Source organism: Theobroma umbraticum, unplaced genomic scaffold (genome assembly GCF_002168275.2).
Source record: "Theobroma umbraticum cultivar Fairchild unplaced genomic scaffold, ASM216827v3 scaffold_147.0, whole genome shotgun sequence".
NCBI lineage: Eukaryota > Viridiplantae > Streptophyta > Magnoliopsida > Malvales > Malvaceae > Theobroma > Theobroma umbraticum.
The window spans coordinates 9,717,220-9,735,517 of record NW_018397259.1 but is presented as its reverse complement, the minus strand read 5'-3'; the positions used below and the strand labels follow the sequence as shown (position 1 = coordinate 9,735,517).

General features: G+C 33.8%; 3 protein-coding genes across 4 annotated transcripts; 1 reads left to right on the top strand and 2 right to left on the bottom strand.

The window, feature by feature from the left end:
* Positions 1–2,169: 2,169 nt before the first annotated feature.
* Positions 2,170–4,324, top strand: TLP18.3 (thylakoid lumen 18.3 kDa protein). Its single transcript, XM_021426959.2, has 3 exons — positions 2,170–2,763; positions 3,063–3,255; positions 3,640–4,324. The coding sequence occupies exons 1-3, from the start codon at positions 2,317–2,319 to the stop codon at positions 3,885–3,887; spliced, it is 888 nt and encodes a 295-aa protein (XP_021282634.1). The 5' UTR covers positions 2,170–2,316; the 3' UTR covers positions 3,888–4,324.
* Positions 4,205–9,142, bottom strand: LOC110415336 (GDSL esterase/lipase At1g54790-like). 2 transcript variants are annotated; one of them, XM_021426957.2, is made up of 5 exons: positions 8,802–9,142; positions 6,616–6,816; positions 6,309–6,475; positions 5,879–6,149; positions 4,205–4,695 (listed from the first exon to the last, which is right to left on the bottom strand). In XM_021426957.2, the coding sequence occupies exons 1-5, from the start codon at positions 9,034–9,036 to the stop codon at positions 4,427–4,429; spliced, it is 1,143 nt and encodes a 380-aa protein (XP_021282632.1). In that variant the 5' UTR covers positions 9,037–9,142; the 3' UTR covers positions 4,205–4,426. The 2 variants fall into 2 exon arrangements, with proteins under 2 accessions (XP_021282632.1, XP_021282631.1); XM_021426956.2 differs by lacking the exon at positions 8,802–9,142 and adding an exon at positions 7,057–7,349.
* A 118-nt stretch (positions 9,143–9,260) lies between these two features.
* On the bottom strand, positions 9,261–14,099 carry LOC110415338 (ATP binding microtubule motor family protein). The gene is made up of 15 exons (XM_021426960.1): positions 13,967–14,099; positions 13,717–13,819; positions 13,581–13,624; positions 13,126–13,155; positions 12,913–13,035; positions 12,791–12,816; positions 12,531–12,612; positions 12,287–12,328; positions 12,171–12,204; positions 11,948–12,023; positions 11,659–11,878; positions 11,481–11,572; positions 11,014–11,128; positions 10,761–10,940; positions 9,261–10,427 (listed from the first exon to the last, which is right to left on the bottom strand). The coding sequence occupies exons 1-15, from the start codon at positions 14,078–14,080 to the stop codon at positions 10,272–10,274; spliced, it is 1,437 nt and encodes a 478-aa protein (XP_021282635.1). The 5' UTR covers positions 14,081–14,099; the 3' UTR covers positions 9,261–10,271.
* Positions 14,100–18,298: the final 4,199 nt, after the last annotated feature.

The window sequence follows — 18,298 nt, the reverse complement described above, 5'->3', positions numbered from 1 at the left end:
AAAGAAATGGTATATAGCCCTAAGTATGCTATGACTGGACATCTACTGCTAAAAAGTAATCTTTACAGCTATGGAGTTGTACTGCTTGAGTTTATAACTGGAGGGACTCCTGTTGATATGTCACAACCATCAGGGCAGGTGAACCTTGTCACTTGGGCGAGCTCAATTCTAAGAGACAAAGACCGGTTGGAAAAGCTTGCTGAACCAAGGCTTGGAGGGAAGTCCCCGAAGGAAGATTAATTTTGCGCCGGTTTGCACAACTGGAGCTGCTCGTGTTGCTCCTGAGGCAAGTCCAAGGCCCACGACCGGTGAAGTGGTTTAGTCATTAAAAATGGTGCAGCATGTTACAGAATATCAAGATTCAATGTTAAACATTTCCAACAACCGGCCCAACCAGAGACAATCCTCCACTACTTCTGAGTCTGATGAGACATCATCAATGTTTTCTTCGGGTCCTCACTCTGGTCTAAGTGCCTTTGACAATGACAACTTCTCGCGGACAGCAATTTCCTCTGAAGATCTTCATGAAGGACGATGAACACTTTGAAGAGAGATACAATCAACTGGAAGCCTTCCTTCAGTTGGAAGCCCATCACAACCCAATACACCAGTGAGAAATTTTCTCAATAGGAAGTGGTAAATTTGAAATAGTATTTTCAAAGGTGTCAGAGATTTTGTAACTTGGATAGATGGGGATGGGTGCTTTTTGTTGTCCCACTGCTAAGTTTCCCCCCATGCAGTGGTTGATGAAATTTTGTACATATGCCTTGTAGCTTGTTCAATTGCGTCAGCTTTCGATTTCGAGGGTTTATATTAACTTTTCTTTATGGGTTCAAAAAAAAATTCTGCATGGTTCAATCTAATAATTTTTTAATTGGGTTTTAATTTTTTTTTGTAATGACAAGAACAACCCACTCACTAATTTGGAGCCTAATAAATAATTCCAATGCTTGATTTAAATCTAAGTACTCTTAATTTCCTAATATAATAAAAGTTACAAATACAAAGTCCTCATCTAGCTAACATTTTGTTACAAACTTAAATTAAATACTCACATAAACATTTATAGATATCCAAGGGTAGGTGTTAATCTTGCTAATCAAAACTCTTATTAAGCAAATATAATTTCCAATATGCAAAAATGTCAAAATTTGTAAAAATGATGAAAATTAAAGAAATAAATACGACTACTCGGCAAGTAATTGACATCCCCTCAGTTAGATTAACCATGTTTTAAAGCATTTAGGTCAAAATTATCAATAATCATATAAATATTAAAACAAAAGTTAAGTAAACACATCATAAACACGTTTTCTCCAAAATCGTATCTTCATATAATAGAAGTAACTATTACTAATACAATATTCTATTTAGTAAATTAAATTTATTAATTCAGTTATTAGTATATTAATTAATTTAATTATTTTAAAAATTAACTAATATTATTTATTTAATTAATTGTTTACTAATACATTATTCTATTTAATTAATTAAATTACTTAATTAAGTTGATCATACATTAATTAATTTAATCATTTTAAAAATAATTATGATTTATTTATTAATATATTATTTTAATTAATTACTTAAATTACATTAATAACTTAATTATTTTTCAAATTATATAATAATACTAATTTTATTAATTGTTTACTAAAATATTTTTATTATTTTATTAATTAAATTATTCCATTAATTCTGGTCTATATGCTACATCAGGTGAAACTCACAATTTAACTTTTTCCTAAAAAAATTATGCAATTTTATTATATAATGCCAATCTTAGACTTTATAGTTACAAAGGAAGGAAATAAAAAGTCTAATTCAATCTCCCTCCGGCATGAATCATAATCTCTAATTTATCATTTCCAATTCAATCTCATCTTTTCTTTTTCAACTGCAAACAAGTTCAAGAGCTCTACACCTGCGTCATTTTCACCAGATACCGTGAATAACGTGGGAAAGTTACTTAGGTTAATTTATGTCCCATATTTTTTTTACTTACAGGAGGGCATTGTGGTCATTTTAGTGAAAGTGGAAAAGGGTGTGTCCCCCGATAAGCCATTTGGAATGTTCCTGGCAAATCATGAATAGACCAAGGTACCCTTTGTTTATCTACATGGCTGAGGGACATTATCCTCCAGAGAAAATGTGGCCAACCAATCCAAAACAGGACAAAATCCAAACCACTCAAGCATTGTGAAACGGAAACCAGAGACACATGGTGAAAAAATCTTTCATTTCTGTGTTTTAATTCTTTCAAAAAAAAAAAAAAATTCATTTCTCTCCTATCCACCAGCTGGTGACCAGTTAACAATGGAAACCATTCTCTCATCTCACTCTCTTTCTCCGATCCTGAATCCAAAAGCATCCACTTCTAAGAACCTTTTGTCACCTTCAATTCAACCAAGATCAGCTCCTCTCCCTCTCTCAAAACCCTTTACTTGTGCCCTCAGGAAACAAACTTCTCAATCACTAAAACCATCTTTGGCAGAACCCAAAACTTGGTTTGCTCATGCACAGCGAGGACTAGCAGCTCTAGCTATCTCTTTAGCACTCAATTTTTCTCCAGTCTTGCACACTGGCAATGCATGGGCATCAGAGTTTGATGTAATCAATGAAGGGCCACCCAAGGACTCCTATGTTTTTGATGATGCTAATGTGCTTAGTAGAGTGACAAAATCTGATTTGAGGCAGCTTTTATCTGATTTGGAGTCAAGGAAGAACTTCCACATTAACTTTGTTACTGTTAGAAAGCTCACAGTAAGATCTTGTTTTGATGAATTGACTTGTTTACTTGGATATTACCCTTTTGTTGGTTTGTTAGTATTGTTTGTTTTCTGAAACCAAGTAAAAGGAAGAAGAACAAATGAAAGCTCTATGCAATTCTTGAAGCTGATTAGTTCATTTGACCTGGTTGTTTACCAGGAATCATAACATTATGGCTTCCTTTTCTTTCCCTTTTTGAGAGTTTCTCAGTAAACAGTGGGAATGTAGGATTGCTTTTTAACCTATGAAGCAGATGCAAAGTTTGAGATTTGATTGATGAGATTTGATTGCAGAGCAAAGCTGATGCTTTTGAGTATGCTGACCAAGTTTTGGAGCGCTGGTATCCCACACTTGAAGAGGGCAACAATAAAGGTGTTGTTGTGCTTGTTACAAGTCAAAAAGAAGGGGCAATCACAGGGGGACCTGCATTTGTTGAAGCTGTTGGAGAAAAAATTCTGGATGCTACTGTATCAGAAAACCTTCCCGGTAAGTATTTCTTTTATTTTTGTTACTAAAGCCAAAATCGAAAACCTTCTTATAAAGATTAGTCCTAGAGGCCCCTCGCAGCTTGAGATGGTAGAAACATTTAAATACTCAGTTTCAATCTAATAGCTCCTTTTGGGGCTGTGACATCCTCCCCGGTCCAATGAGGATTTACTGTCCTTACTGGCACATCGTTAGTAACCCAGAACCGGCTCTTATAAATGAACTTATTTGGTTGCTCTGCGAATCATTTTATTTGCTTTCCCGGCAATTGACCATCCATGGTATAGCTTAGGCTGAGAGATCAAGCAAGCCATTAGGAAAGAGAAGAGGGGTTCGTTTCTTTAGCTGCAGTTATACTGATCATACTGTTTTCTTAATTTGCAGTTTTGGCCACAGATGAGAAGTACAACGAAGCAATTTACAGCAGTGCCAAAAGGCTAGTTGCTGCCATTGATGGAATCCCAGATCCTGGTGGCCCCCAGTTTAAGGAAAATAAGAGGGAGTCCAATTTTAAATCCAGGGAAGAGACAGAGGAGAAACGAGGACAGTTCAGTCTCGTGGTTGGAGGTTTGTTGGTGATTGCTTTTGTTGTTCCCATGGCACAATACTATGCTTATGTCTCCAAGAAGTAAAGGCATAATCTGTATTATAGGATTTGTGATTTGTCTTTCAAATCCCCTTTATACAATCCTTCATGTTAAAAGATGGTTGATGAGAAACTTGCAATCCAAGAAACTAGGACAGATTTTTGGTTCTCATTCAGAAAACCAAAACTGGAATGATGTATAGTCTAAGGTTGTATGCTTACTTGGTGCTCAGAAGAAGTTGTATTATAGCACATGATCTACTTCAATGATCTGCATAAATCGGAATTCTTAGGATCACAGATCAAACGAAGCAAGTAAGCTCATACCATACAGAGAGAGCTGTCAAACGTTTCGTTCATGAATGAACAATTTGAACTGCATTTCATCACACACACACTCTGCACATATACAGTACCTTTGAGTCAATAGGGTAAGTTTATTGGAAGAGTGCAATATCTGGAAACTGGACTTCCAGTCACGAATTTATAATTCTTTACGGTAAGGTTTTTGATCAATAATACTTGCAATGACTGCTAGAAGTCAAATAAAAAAGAGAGTTACCAGCAGAGAGTAAATTAAGGTCTTCAGAACCTGAGATTGAGAAGGAACGGCATTTTGTTCGAGAAGGGTGGATCGGAGTACTTTCCGGTGAGTATTTGTGTCGAAAGGTACTGATTTGCAGCTTCTGTGTAATGAATTCCATCCCAATTCACATATTCAGAACTATCATTACATGCTTTGGCTGTCACTGAGGTTCCATTGATGACTTTTGTTTTCCCACAAGCAATTCGACTGTCATAATTCAAAGGTCCACCTCCATATCCACAGCAAGCCATTATAGGCTGCTCGAATCCTACAAAATGTTAAAAGCACTCAAATCATTTTCTATTCCATACATGTACTCCTCGTGAGGAGCGGAGCTAGTCAATTTTTATTAGAGATTTAAAAGTTAAAAAAAATAAAAAATAAAAATTTTTAAAAATAATATATTGAACTTAACTATTAATAATTAAAATATTTATAACAGACAATAATTTTATATAATATGTAAATCAAAAGAAACAAAAAAAAATTTATAATAGTGTTTTAGAAATATTTTGTTTGACGATGATAATATCTTTTTTAATATGAACAATTAAATTATTTATAAAAAACTTATTATTTATTTTATTTTGAAATTTTGTCTTTCTTAATATAATTAACTAAAAAATTAATGTAGTCACCATTAATATTTTTATTTTATTATATTTAAGTTTATAACATCAAATATTAAACTATAATGCATAAAATAGAAATAGTTAAATACAATATACAGAATTAGTAATTTCTCCTTATATTCAAAATGATTTCCTTTTGACTAAATGTAAAATATAAAACACATCAAAAACATATATTCAAGATAATTTTTTCGTATATAATTAAGATTAATAAAAAAAATACTATATTAGTGAAATTTTAAACAACAACCAATAATACAATATTAGAACTTATATTTGAGAATTATATATACAATAAGTTTTAATTTTTAAAAATTAAAATCATTAAAAATAAAATCCACGTAACAGAAAAAAAATCATGACAAATAGGAGATATAACCTATGTAACAAAAAAAAATGGTTGGTGAGTTGTGTAAATTTAAAAAAGAAAATATATAAAAACTTAAAATATATGAACAAATAGAATATAATTGAAAAACATAAATAATAATAATAATATAAATGTAAAAAATTAAATAAAAACTTTACTTTTTTATAATTTCACAATACAAGAACATAAAAGAAAAAAGGAAAAGATAGGTAGAGAAACTTAAAAATTCAAAAAAAAAGAAAAACTTTGAGTAAAATTGAAAAGAGTTTGTAAAGTCATTTTAGTATTTTTTTAATTATATTAATTATTTAATAAAAAATTATTAAAAAATATATAATATAAAAAAAATTTAAAAATTTTGGAAGACCATTACAAAGGGGCGCTCCGCCCCTGCCCCTCATTTACCTCTTATTGCAATCTCATCATAGAAAGTACTACACCATACTCACCAAGTTTAGAATAATTTGCTATAAGGTTGGACTTGATTGTGTAGATGTCAACGTATGTGGCATTCAAATCTGTACACTGGCCCTGCAATTTTTTGCAAAGGGCATGAAGCTGCAGATTGAAGACTTTAGCAGCTTGGTTATGCTTGCTGACGCACCCTAGCTCATCAAGGCTAGATGGATCAGTTCCAAATTTGGCAACATTTTGAGTTAAGCATCCAAGAGGTCCAGTGTTATGAATCCAAAAATTTCTAGCCCCTTGATCATATAGTTTCTACAATGGAAACCAAAGAATTTCAAGGATTAGGATGCTCATCATGATAATGAAATGCGCCCCTCAACGCAGAGGATTGCATAGAAACCTTGAAGATGTTAAACAAATAACTAAATAAAGTCCTGACGTAAGAGGTAGTTTAGTGTTCTTGAAGCTGACCTTTACTCCAGTTTCAAATTCTGTCAACACTGAAGGAATTAGGGCAAGTATTTGATCGTACGTTTTAGAATAAAAGGCACCAGCAAGATCATTCTGGCCTATGTCGATCATGTACAGCCCCTTCTGGAAAAAATCTTCTGTTGGAAGGTACTTCTCAAGTTTTTTACCTGCAATTAAATGGAAAAAGCGGGTGTATCTATTAAGATTTCTTAACTGCTATTAATGAAAAATGCTCTCAATTAAAAATAAATGCAGTAGTGCCAATAAAGATGACTGCATTTCTCTGGAAGATGATCTATGTGTGCACCTGTAGCTAGCAATTCCAGAACCCGAGCTTTGAACCGGAAAAACTGAGCCACTTGAACTCCCAAAGAAAACGGACTGACAGCATTTGCAGTAGGTGGTAGTATAGTTGATCCTGCAGCTGCAAAATTGCACCCTTTGCGGAAACTCGGTGTGCCAATTGAATCCAGGTAAGCATTTAGAAATGGCAGATCCATTGCATCCACTGCAACACATATATCAATAAGCAAAGAAAACTATATCAAAAAGATCAAAAGAAGGGCCATAAAGTATGGGAAAGAGCAAGAAACCCTCTAGTTTCTCCCAGGAAAAACAGAGGAAACAGAGAAGCCAGGTGATATACAAATTTGCAGGGGGTGAAGCGGAGTCATGATGAACAAAACTGCATATGCAACAGAAAGTCTAAATGCCGATGCAATTTGTGAAAATGGTCAGAAGGTTTAACTGAGAAAATCAATAATGAGGCGGCCATCGCAGTATCTCCCAGACGGTGTTTGGAAGTAACTTTGGCCGTGAGGTGGTTCAAGGCTTTCGATTCCGGCAGCAACCAGCTCACCCGTATCAGAATTAGAATCACCAAAGTTGAAAATAGCAGGGTATTTGAAGGTAATGGAATTGGTTAGAGGCAAGAAGATGAACAGCAAGGCACAAAAGATTTGGAGAATGTAAGCCTTGGAAGCCATGGTTGCCAGCACCACAGCAGGATCACAAGGGCTTGTAGCGTACACTTTTGTCATGTTTGTTGCCAACTATAAATAATAATTGGTTTGGTGGCTCGTATGTGTCCCAGCCGGTGGGAGTTTGCTTTCAATTGTGGTAAGCACAAAAGTTGCCAAAACGAGCACCAAAAGCAAAACGCACTTCTTTTTGTATTCTAGTAAACTAGAGAGTTGGAATGCCCCATTCTCACATGCTCCCATACTTTTCAACTTTTTGCCCAATAATCACCATAAATGAATGATAATGCAATTATTGTTAAGATTTTGATGGATAATAGTTTTATTTATTAAAAAAATTTATTTATAAAATTTTAAAGTTAAAGAGTTAAAATTAATTACATATATTTATAAATTAAAAAACTATATGACTTTGATAATTTAAATATGACTTCAAGTAAACAAATCAATTAGTTATTAAATATTATATTACTAGTTTTTAGGCATTATGCTATTAATTTTTAGATATTGCAAGACTAGTTTTTAGATATTGCATAACTTAATCATTGCATTTCTGGTTTTTAATTATCTAAAAATCAATCATGTAATACTTTATTAACTAGTCATGCAATACTTAAAAATCAATCACGCAATACGTAAAAGTTAATAATGTAATATCTAAAACTAATCACGTAATGCATAAAAACCAGTTATATAATGCTTAAAAACTATCAAAACTATTGAATTTTATTAACAAAATCAACAATTTCAAACAATACACCATATTCTATTTAACAATATAATCAAATATGTCTATTTGAAAAAAAATACTCAAAATGCTCAAACGTTTTTCTTCATTTATCAAAAACCACTCCACAAAATTTAAATATGTTTAAAACACTCAAAAGTTTTGCTTCGTGTATCAAAAACTATTTTAAAATGTTCAAAATGTTTAAAAGTTTTTTTTCTAATAAGAAATAATGTTCCGACAAGAAAAATTCAAAAGATATGAATCGATTTAAAGCACAAATCTACATATATTGATCAATTTTATTAAAAATAATTTTATATAGCATTAATTTTTCTTGATTAAAAATAATTAAAATTATAAAAAAAATTATTTTCAAAAACACGGGAAAAACTCAAAAAAAAAAAGCTAACAAACTTTTGAAGAATGTGTATAGCATAAGAGATCCGCTTTGCTCCCATAAATCTTTACCCAAAAGCATCAACTCCATTTACCAGTTACCATGTGAGTAGGCTGATTAATTTGTATTAAAGAATTACCCAAAAACAGTTAAAAGTATGCCACAGACATGGAAATTGAACCCCATATTTGGAAAGGGTACTTTAGAACTTCTTCCAGGATGTTAAAAATGCTCCCGTTTTTTTTTCTTGGTTAGGACCACATGACCATGGGACTAATTGAATATATATGAAAGGTACAGCCTCCATGAACATGGAAATCTAAATGCAATGCAAAGCATAATTTATATATGAATATAGCTTAAAAAGTTGGGATGAGAGCATTTACTTAGGAAATCAATGATGAGCCGGCCATCACAAAATCTCCCTGTTGGAGCCTTGAAGTAAGTCTGGCCATTGGGAAGTTCCAGGAAGTCCCCAAGCGCAGCAACAAGTTCACCCGTGTCAGAGTTTGAATCACCAAAGTTGAAAACAGCCGGGAAATTGAAGTCAACAGAGCTTGCTGTAGAGAAAAGGATGGCAAACAACGTTATGATTTGGATAACAGAGGTGATGTAAGCCATGGCTCGGGAGTGATAGCCTTGTTGGCTAAAAACTAACAAGCACCGAGAAAAGGTTTATAATGATGAGGAGAGAACTTTTTTTTGATTGTTTATATGGGCAATGGGGAGAGTTTGCTTTGAAGCCAAGTGGGGGGCGACAGTCAAAAAGCTAAGCTTTTTCTGCCCTGGTTTTGCTTTCATTCCTGTAATCCTGCTGTCGTATGTCAAGTAAAGGACAAAAAAGCATTGTCCTAAAACAGACCCCCGTGAGCACTTGGAAACATACAAAGTATTGGGCTAATTGTGCTTTAAGACTATAATTTTAATTTCAGTGCAAAGCATGAGAATCCTGAGGTTGTTTTGGGGAAAGCATGTGGCAGGGAATGAGCACCATTCTGCAAGCAAAAGTGATGAATTTCCCTTCCACGGGTGGCATAAAGCATTTTTACTTGGACTCCCTGTTTTATCCACGTTTGTACTCCATTACTTTTCTTGTATCTCTAGCTCCAATATTCTTGATCAGCAAAACAACTTTGTTTTGCTTTTGGGGCAATCGAGGGGTCATCCTCCTCTCATACCCTCTTACAAAAAAGGTGGGACCCCAGATTTGTTCCACGGGTTTGCCGAGTTCTTTTTCCCTCTCGAAGATGTACACGACCATCTAGCCCGAGACTTACCAACCCAAACAACATCACCCATTGCACAATTCGACAGATATTGAAAAACCTTTTGACAACTTTAACCCCCACCGTGGGCCTTCTTCACACCTTTCAAAGCTGGGCCCCGTTGGCTGACTCAAAACAAAATGTTGGGAGTTTCACAGCAGCTATGATTTCGCGGGTCGTGATCTTATCTTATCACAGGAATTCCAAGAGGAGGATTTCACTTATCTTAGCCCCTGCCAGGAGTTCCAACGCAGCCATAGAGAACCATGCAGAAATGAATTATTCTGTATAGAGACGCACCAATTCAATAGCATATTAGCATGACAATTCAATTTCAACAACTAATGGAGCAACAGTAAGATTTTAGTATGCAATGCCCATCAGTCGTCGTACACATGCAATAATTGTACTTAATATAGGCAGTGAAATTGTCTTATAATGCAATCCACAAGCGCATTAGGATCCTACGAGAAGTTTTAGCATAGGATATGAAGTATGGCATTAAATCCTGATGCTGTTATACCAAAAACTTACAACCCAAGAAATCAGCGACCAAGGAAAAGGGTTCACGTATCGGTTCTTAAGTAAGTCCTAGATGCTAATAGCTAAATCATACAACTCCTTGGAAAAAAAGGAGCCGAGAAAGCCTAGAATCTTATGAAGAAAACCTGCATTTTCTCCACGCAAAGCATCAAACTGTTCAGCAGCTGCAAATCTTTCCTTGAGAGCCTTGTTCTCTCCCTGAAGCTGCAAAGATGGTAGGCTCAGCTATTGCATGAGAAACGACGTCAAAGCTAAACAAATGCAAGTCTTTCCTTGATCATATTATCAGTGTCGTATTCAGATTGTTCTAATACTTTGGGCAAGAACTAGAGCATAACTAACTGAAAGTTGCAATCAAATGCAAAAGTGATTTAGATTTTTCTTTCCTTTTTCATTTTAGAGCCAGATGCTATCATCACGAGAGTTAAAAGAGGGGATATAAATTTAATAAAGAACACCATCCCACTTTAATACCCTTTTCATTTTTTTCCCTTATTCTCCAGTAGAAGACAATAAATATTTAGTGAAAATTATTACCATCTCAACAGTAAATTTGAGGTCTTCCACAGCTTGAATTAACGAAGAAATGGTTTGTTGAGCAACATCTTGATAGGCTGATTCCAAGTCTTCTGTTGAACCAAAATCGACAAATAGTCCTGCCTGAATGAATAATTCCTCAAGCAACTCCACATCTTCAGCATCGAGTCTCTCACTCATCTAAACAAGTAGAAACCATCTTAGAAAGTGACATGAATATTTCATCTACAGGATGTCAGAACATAAAACTAACCTTTTTTAGAATTATATCAAACGACTCATCTCTAGTTGCAGAACAAGCTCCATTCTTCTTAAGATATTTCTCTTCATTGCCCTTAACAAGTGCTGAGGCCTTTATATGCTTTGCCCTGCCATGAAAGTTAAACCCATGAAGTCAAATGAAAGGATTGGCTGATGCCAACATTTCAAATTTCAAGAATATCAATTATTAGATAGTCATCTTCTATCCATATAACTAATGGTATTCATCTTGAAGTTTGTGGTTTTTAAACAAAGGTTGAATCCTTTTCTTTTTGCTTTAAAAAAGTACTTTTCTACAAAGAGAACTGAAGTCAGCATTTTCATTGACAAGATAATAATGCCCTTTTCTCTTTGCAACGTTGAAAAGGATGAAATTAGGCTTTCCCCAATGCTTAAACCTTGGGTTAAAATATGTATAAAAGCATGTTTCATCAGAGGTTAGATTTCAGGCTCATGAACCTTGCACCAAAACGAAGAGTAGACAGGCTTTCTGATGCATTTAAAGAACTTGGTGAGCAACAACAAAGTAATGCAGTGCGGGAGCTTCCCCCCTGCAAATTTAGTGTGAAAACCAATAGATCGGCAAACTGATTGGATGAAAATACAGAGAGGTGGACTTAGGAGTTAGAGAACTAACAAGAGCATCTTGCAAGATTCGAGTGAGCTTGGAATCACGATAAGGGATATGGTTTGCTTTGGCTGGTGAACCACATGTCAGTGCATTTATCACGTTACCTAATGCTGAGAGGGACTTATTGATGGTTTTGGCTTCTTCAAGAACTCTTCCTTCAGCCCCAGTTTTTTCTACTTTCTCTGACCCCGCCAGGTCCACAAGAATTAATTTTCCAGATTTCACCCTGACCACATTGCGAAATTTAAAGATAAACTAATTCAAGGCCTTGAACGTAGTAAGGGATAAGCTATACCTGTTCTCAGTAGTTGATTCTTGGTTGAGCGTAAACATGTAAACACAATGACTCCTGCTGCTTGCCATGTTCATTTCTATCTATGTTTAAGTTCTACAACAAATTCTGAAGACAAGTTTTCAAAAGGAAAGGTGATGATTGTGCATTCTGTAACTGAAGTTTTACTTTTCTATGATTAAGAAATTAATAAAAAGATATAAAAACAGAAAATAAAAAAGGATACGGGTCTCTCCAATTGCTCTGTTAGCTATCCCACTCTAAAATTTCAGCCCAATATCAGAAACAATATTTGTATGAATGAAAAAGGTAAGAAAAAGCTCTAACAACTCTTCATCTTACAGATAGGCTTTGTAATGCTTCGGCAGGGTCCAACAGAGAGATCTGAGGAGACATTTATGTATAAATAAAAGCTTTCAGAACATGTGTAATTTGCAAAGTTTCAACATTTTAGTGATGCAACATTTAGTTCCAATATGATACACCTGTAATTTGCAGTACTGGAAAGGAAATTTAGCACCTTAGGTGATTCAATATTCATTGTGTTCTACTAATGTAATTAGAATTTCTGCAAGAAATAGCTTGCCTCTGTTGCTCCAGATAACAATATTCCCTGTGTTCTACTCTCCTTAATCTGAATATTGTCCTTTGACAAATCAAAAAGGTCCCTGAGGATAAGAAATGCATGTAGATTTCACACTAAAAGAGCTAGGAAAGCACATGTTATAATATTTCATTAACCTAAGCTTTTGAATATCATGTGTTACAAAAAGGCCAATCAGAAATATCTACAAGAGAATCACAATTCCCAATTCAACAACAAATAGCATTTAAGGTGATGCATACCTGACTTTCTCCATATAGATCTCTACCTATAGACGAGCAAAAAAATTTCATGAATTACACAGCATTTGTAGTTGAACAGCAAGAAGTGTTAGGCTCTAAACAAATATAATATGTTTCCATACCACTGACAACTTGATTGTGTACTTGACCGACTCATCAGAAGATCTAATACATGCAAACAATCCATCTACTACTCTTGGAAGTATCCCTTTCTTCTGTTCATCAGATTCCAAGATGTTTGGTCCCTGAAAATGAGGTAAATATCATCATCAATGAAATTCTATTTATTCATTACTTTAACTAACTGGACTAAATTTATGAATTCATCATATCACCTCCATACTGTATGTCTTCCCTGCCCCAGTCTGTCACCAAAAGAAAATGAAAGACAATCAAAGAGATAGAATTAAATCTATCCATAAATTAAATCAACAAGCAATCAAAAAGGTGAAGACAATGTGTTACATTAATACTATCTACTAGTATTTACAACAACGAAATGAAAATTAGTAACTTAAACTATCAATTTTAAAGGTCTTTTAGGCTAATGATTTGAAGGGATGTGCAAAGCATTTCTCACCATTAAGTTCTTTATTGATCATCAACAAAGGAGTCAATAATATTAAACAAAATTTAAAATAAAATAATCCAAACAAATCAACTATACAAAATCCTTAACCGCGGTATTTAGTGAACAGAGGGATCACCCAATTCGAATGTAGTAATCACACACATAAGCAAGATTCTTAGGATTGAATGTTAGTATGAGACGATCAACGAAATAGCTTACCTGTCCATACACAATGATTGTTCCATTTGTAGCATCGACAGCATCTGTTTCAAAAATGAAAAAAGACAAAGAAATAAATAAAAAACAGTTGATCGAATCATGAGAAATGCAGAAACTAATCAATAAACAGGTTTACCTCGAACGATAGGTAGAACAAGAAACTCATAAACATCAGCTTGCTTGGATTTCTCATAGAACACCTTATCAAAGCTAAACGTAAAGCCTTCTTCCTTCTCATCCTATCATATACAAACTCAAATCGCTAAACTGATAGCTTCTTAAGTTTTTGTCTTTTTTTTTTAAATATTTTTGATGAAATAATAAGTAATATAGTAAAAGCAACAAGAAATCAGAGTTTAAAATGAAATTAAGATAAATTCAAATACCTTGATGGTGAAGGTTTCGGAGTCCAAGCTTTCAATGCAGATGTCATCGCCGTGATCTCTTTTCTCCTTTGAGCTCAAAGGCCTGAAGCGCACGCAGACAGTTACATTCGACATTTCTCCTTGAAATTTGATTCCAATCTGTGACAAAATTAATCAATGGAAAGGTTTTAAAAGGTTTGTTTAAGCGTAATGGAGAGGATTTTAGTGTCTGTTCGGTCCGACTCCGAGAAATGAGAATTTTCTTTTTAACAGAGTTAAAACAGATTTTGAATGACAGTTTCTTTTTCAGGTTTCTCGGTATCCAAACAAGATTTCGAATTCTTTATGAAAAACTTTTAACAATAATCTTCCAAAACGAAACGAACAACAGCAAATAATTTGAGAAGAACTTTAAAATTTCTGGTCCGAGAGAGAAAGGAATTACTCAAAGTGCAAAAGCTAAAAGAATTTCACTAAGAAATCAACATTTCATTCAAAGAAGTTAATCCAAAATAAAACTGACTCTCAACAACATTTTCTTTCGTTTAATGGTTAACAAAGGAGAAAACAAAAATTTTCGAAATTCAAATATTTGAATTGTGTGTTATCTTCTTAAATTTTCTAGCCAGCCAAACAGGCAGAGGAAGAAAGATTAGAGAGACTAACCAATCTTTGTTTTTTTAGCTGAGAGAGGCAAACGTTTTCCGTTTTTCGCTTTTATAGTACGTGAAAACTCTTTGGCGGGAAAAAAGATAGTTCCCGAAACTTCCGCAGCAAAGTTTTCTACAATTGTATATTATTGGTCATCCAAAATAAGCTGGGAAATTACTGATTAGTAGACTGAGGAAATTTCGGCGGTAATTTATTTTTGGAAAGGCAGAGAGTGCATGGTAATTTGATAAAATAAATTTATTACAAAAAAGCATAAAACTTGTTAATTCAAGTAACTTTTATTTTTACAATCTCATCTGTTATATAATCAATAATTTTTAAAATATGATTGAAGAAGAGATCTTGAATTTTATATTTAATATTCTCGATTTAATTGGAAATATGTTTTACACTGGTTTCACTCGATATTAAACTTTTTTTTAAAATTGAGAGAACTGAATTTGAACTCTAATCTTAAAGTAGAGAAATTTTATACTAACTAATAAATTAAATACTTGAGTATGATATTAAATATTTTATATTATAGTAACAATATTTGTGAAATATTATTTTTTTAACTATAGGATAATTGGAATTAATTCAATTTTGTCTCTAGTTGTTCTAGAATTTAAGTTAAATTGAAGGTGTGGTTGATTTCGGGCTGGATTATTAATTATGTATATGTTAAAGTAGATAATAACAAATTGAGCTAAATGAAAGGTTTTGTGTCTAAAGTGAACCTCGAAGAAAAATTTAATACTACTAATTGTAAAAAAAAATGAATAAAAAGGTAAGCTAACCTCCTTTTTTTAAGAGTAATTAAATCAATAGTTACAATAATCTAATCATTGTTAGTTGACTAATCATTTTACAGGTTGACTGCTTAAGTCAAATTGCTTACAATTATATAAGCATAACATTTTACAAAATTTTTAAACTATTTAAAAAAATTCAAATAAATTTTTATTTTCTATTATATTTAATCAAATTTTTATATTTTTCTTTTGAATGTGAAAGATTAATAATAATTAGTTAACTATTAATCATATAAGTCTATTTAATTCAAAATAAAAACGTAAAAACTTGATTACATGTAATAAAAAAATAAATATTTATTTAAATTTTTTTAAATAATTTAAAAGTATTTAGAAAATTATATTTATATAAAAAAATTATTATTTTAAACGTTGTGGATAAAGTTTTTAAATTTGAGACTATAGTATATGATTAATCAGTATGTACACATAAATTTCACATGTTTATAAACTATTTTTTTTAAAGACATGGTAGGCACAGAATGCCAGAACAAGTCTTTAGCCTTAAGGAAAGAAGCAGAAGACTTGTAACGGCATGTCATGTCTAAGCACAAAATTGCAGCATACCAGACCCACATCAGTTACTGGCTTCAGCCCCAGATTACGTGCAGGCCAGGCTTTCAATTACTCGGTAACTAGACCTATCAAAATGGACCGAGCCCATAAGGTCGGTTCATTTTTATTAAATATGAAGTGGGTTGGATTGAAAATTTTTGATCTATATTTGAACCGGGTCTAAATGGGTCAACCCATCAAATCAGTGAGCTGATGTGGACTGGGGCAGGACCAGCCCATGGGCCAAAAAATAATTTTAATTAATTTAATAATTTTATATATTTAATTATGAAAAATCAATAATTTAGTTATCAATAGTATTGTTTATTTTATATATTTCAATGTCTTTAATCTTCACTTGTCAAATTAAAAATTTTAATTTAAATTAAAACTTATTATCTCTTTTTCTTTTATGGTAATGAATATTAGATGATAAATTGATAATAATTCAGACATTGAAACATCATTGCTGTCTAAATAAGATTTAAATGTTTTACTTGAGAATGAAGATTGAGGAGGATATAAATGAGTCTTGAAATTTTTATTATTTGGTTATATACTTATGTTTATAAGATAGTAGTTTGTGTTAAAGATTTAAACTTTATTATGTAATTTATTTATTTTTTTATATTTGGTGTAATTTATTTATTTGTAGCATGTTTTTATTATTCAATTTATGAATTAAATCATAGAATAATTTTATTAATAAAAAATTTATCAAGTAAAATTATAAAAATTATTTTTTATTTGAAAAAAATAAAAATGGGCTGGCCCAACCCAACCTATAGGCTAACAAGGGGTGGGTTAAATATTGAAAATTTGAAATTTTATTTATATTTGATGTAATGTATTTATTTATTTATTTTTGATGTAATTTATTTGTTTGTAATATGTTTTTATTATTTAATTTATGAACTAAATCATAGTATAGTTGCATACTTGTATTGATGAGTAGTAGAAATAATTTTTTTTGAAAAAATAAGCTAACGGGCCCGACCCATGGATTAGTAAGGGGTGGGCTGGGTTGAACATTTTGTAATTCATATAAAATATGAGCTGGTCCGGCCTACCCATATTTTTTCAGCCCTCAAGGTCTAGGGCCGGATTGGGCCGGCCGGCCCATATTGACAGGTCTATCGGTAACCTCACCTGCCGCAGCTTCAATCAGATGCGGTGTCATCAAAAGCACGACTCTGCACGCATGCCATTCCATTTCAGCAAATCCCATACAACACAGTGAACCGAATCACAAGCGTACACTCTTCCCATCAGCCTGACATAAAACCGTGACCAGCTGGATCCCCATTCCCAGCTTGCAGCCAAAACACATGGCTATCATCATGGCAGCCACCTCCCGTTCAGCCTTGCCTAGTACCTTTAACTACAACAAAAATCACTCAAAAGAGAAACAGCAACTGGCTACAATACCTGCATTTAACTATAAGCATAAAGGCTAGCCTAAACAAGTACAAAATTAGCTCAAAAATCTCTTAATCCAGCCACTCGTAGTTCACCAGGACCAGCTCGAGCAGTAAGCACTTTCATTTGCACGTAAAAGGTTTCCTGCGCAATTCACCAAGCAAAACTATACCAAGGAGCAAGCAAGTTCCACCTGGATTATCCCATTCCTTCATTGAATACCTTCAACAATCCTGATGTCTAATTAAGTACCCCAGCTTTAGCAAGTGCATCCGCCATATCCTTATCCTTCCAGGGAATATGATTTATCTTCCAGTTGCCACTTGAACAAACCTAGGCCAAAATGGTAACACAATTAGGACAGAATTTTTTATTACATCTCTTCAGCCAAGCTCTGATGCAACGATCATGGAAAACATGGGAGCAAGGCGTAGCACTAATATCCGAACCCACCAAGAACTCGCCCAAACAAATCGAACATAAATTCTGAGGGTGATTATCCTCAGCCACCACCACTTTCCTCAGCTTCCTGAACGCCCCCACTGTCTCCCAGAAATCATCCTCCTCGACGTCGATAGAGTAAACATCCTGATCTTCCTCAAAATTCATCAGCTGGTCATCATCATCAACCAACGTCTCGATCTCCACCCGCATTCTCAAAACCTTGCGGTTCTCGTAACATTCATTAGCCGCCATGGCGAGGGCACAGCCGACGATTTCGTCTAACACGGGACGTTGGATGGGGATTTGCATGGAGTCGAACACGTCCCAAATGTTGGTGCCGTGCCAGTCTTGACTTGCCACGTTGTTCAGCAACTGGCCAAGTATTAACCCGTGGGACTCTTCCTGCACGATGACCCTCCTCCCGCCTGACTCGACGTCGTCAAGCAGTTTCTTTCCTCCTCCTCCTTCC

Excerpts from the sequence above, each read along its gene's own strand:
- TLP18.3 (XM_021426959.2), top strand. The coding sequence starts at position 2,317 with ATGGAAACCATTCTCTCATCTCACTCTCTTTCTCCGATCCTGAATCCA. Across the intron at positions 2,764-3,062 it reads TTACTGTTAGAAAGCTCACA|AGCAAAGCTGATGCTTTTGA; the intron begins GTAAGATCTTGT and ends ATTTGATTGCAG. Across the intron at positions 3,256-3,639 it reads TGTATCAGAAAACCTTCCCG|TTTTGGCCACAGATGAGAAG; the intron begins GTAAGTATTTCT and ends CTTAATTTGCAG.
- LOC110415336 (XM_021426956.2), bottom strand. The coding sequence starts at position 7,348 with ATGACAAAAGTGTACGCTACAAGCCCTTGTGATCCTGCTGTGGTGCTG. Across the intron at positions 6,817-7,056 it reads CCTCATTATTGATTTTCTCA|TGGATGCAATGGATCTGCCA; the intron begins GTTAAACCTTCT and ends TATGTGTTGCAG. Across the intron at positions 4,696-5,878 it reads AGCAAATTATTCTAAACTTG|GATTCGAGCAGCCTATAATG; the intron begins GTGAGTATGGTG and ends AACATTTTGTAG.
- LOC110415338 (XM_021426960.1), bottom strand. The coding sequence starts at position 14,080 with ATGTCGAATGTAACTGTCTGCGTGCGCTTCAGGCCTTTGAGCTCAAAG. Across the intron at positions 13,036-13,125 it reads GGAAGACATACAGTATGGAG|GGACCAAACATCTTGGAATC; the intron begins GTGATATGATGA and ends CCTCATTTTCAG. Across the intron at positions 12,205-12,286 it reads AAGCATTACAAAGCCTATCT|AGTGGGATAGCTAACAGAGC; the intron begins GTAAGATGAAGA and ends CTGAAATTTTAG.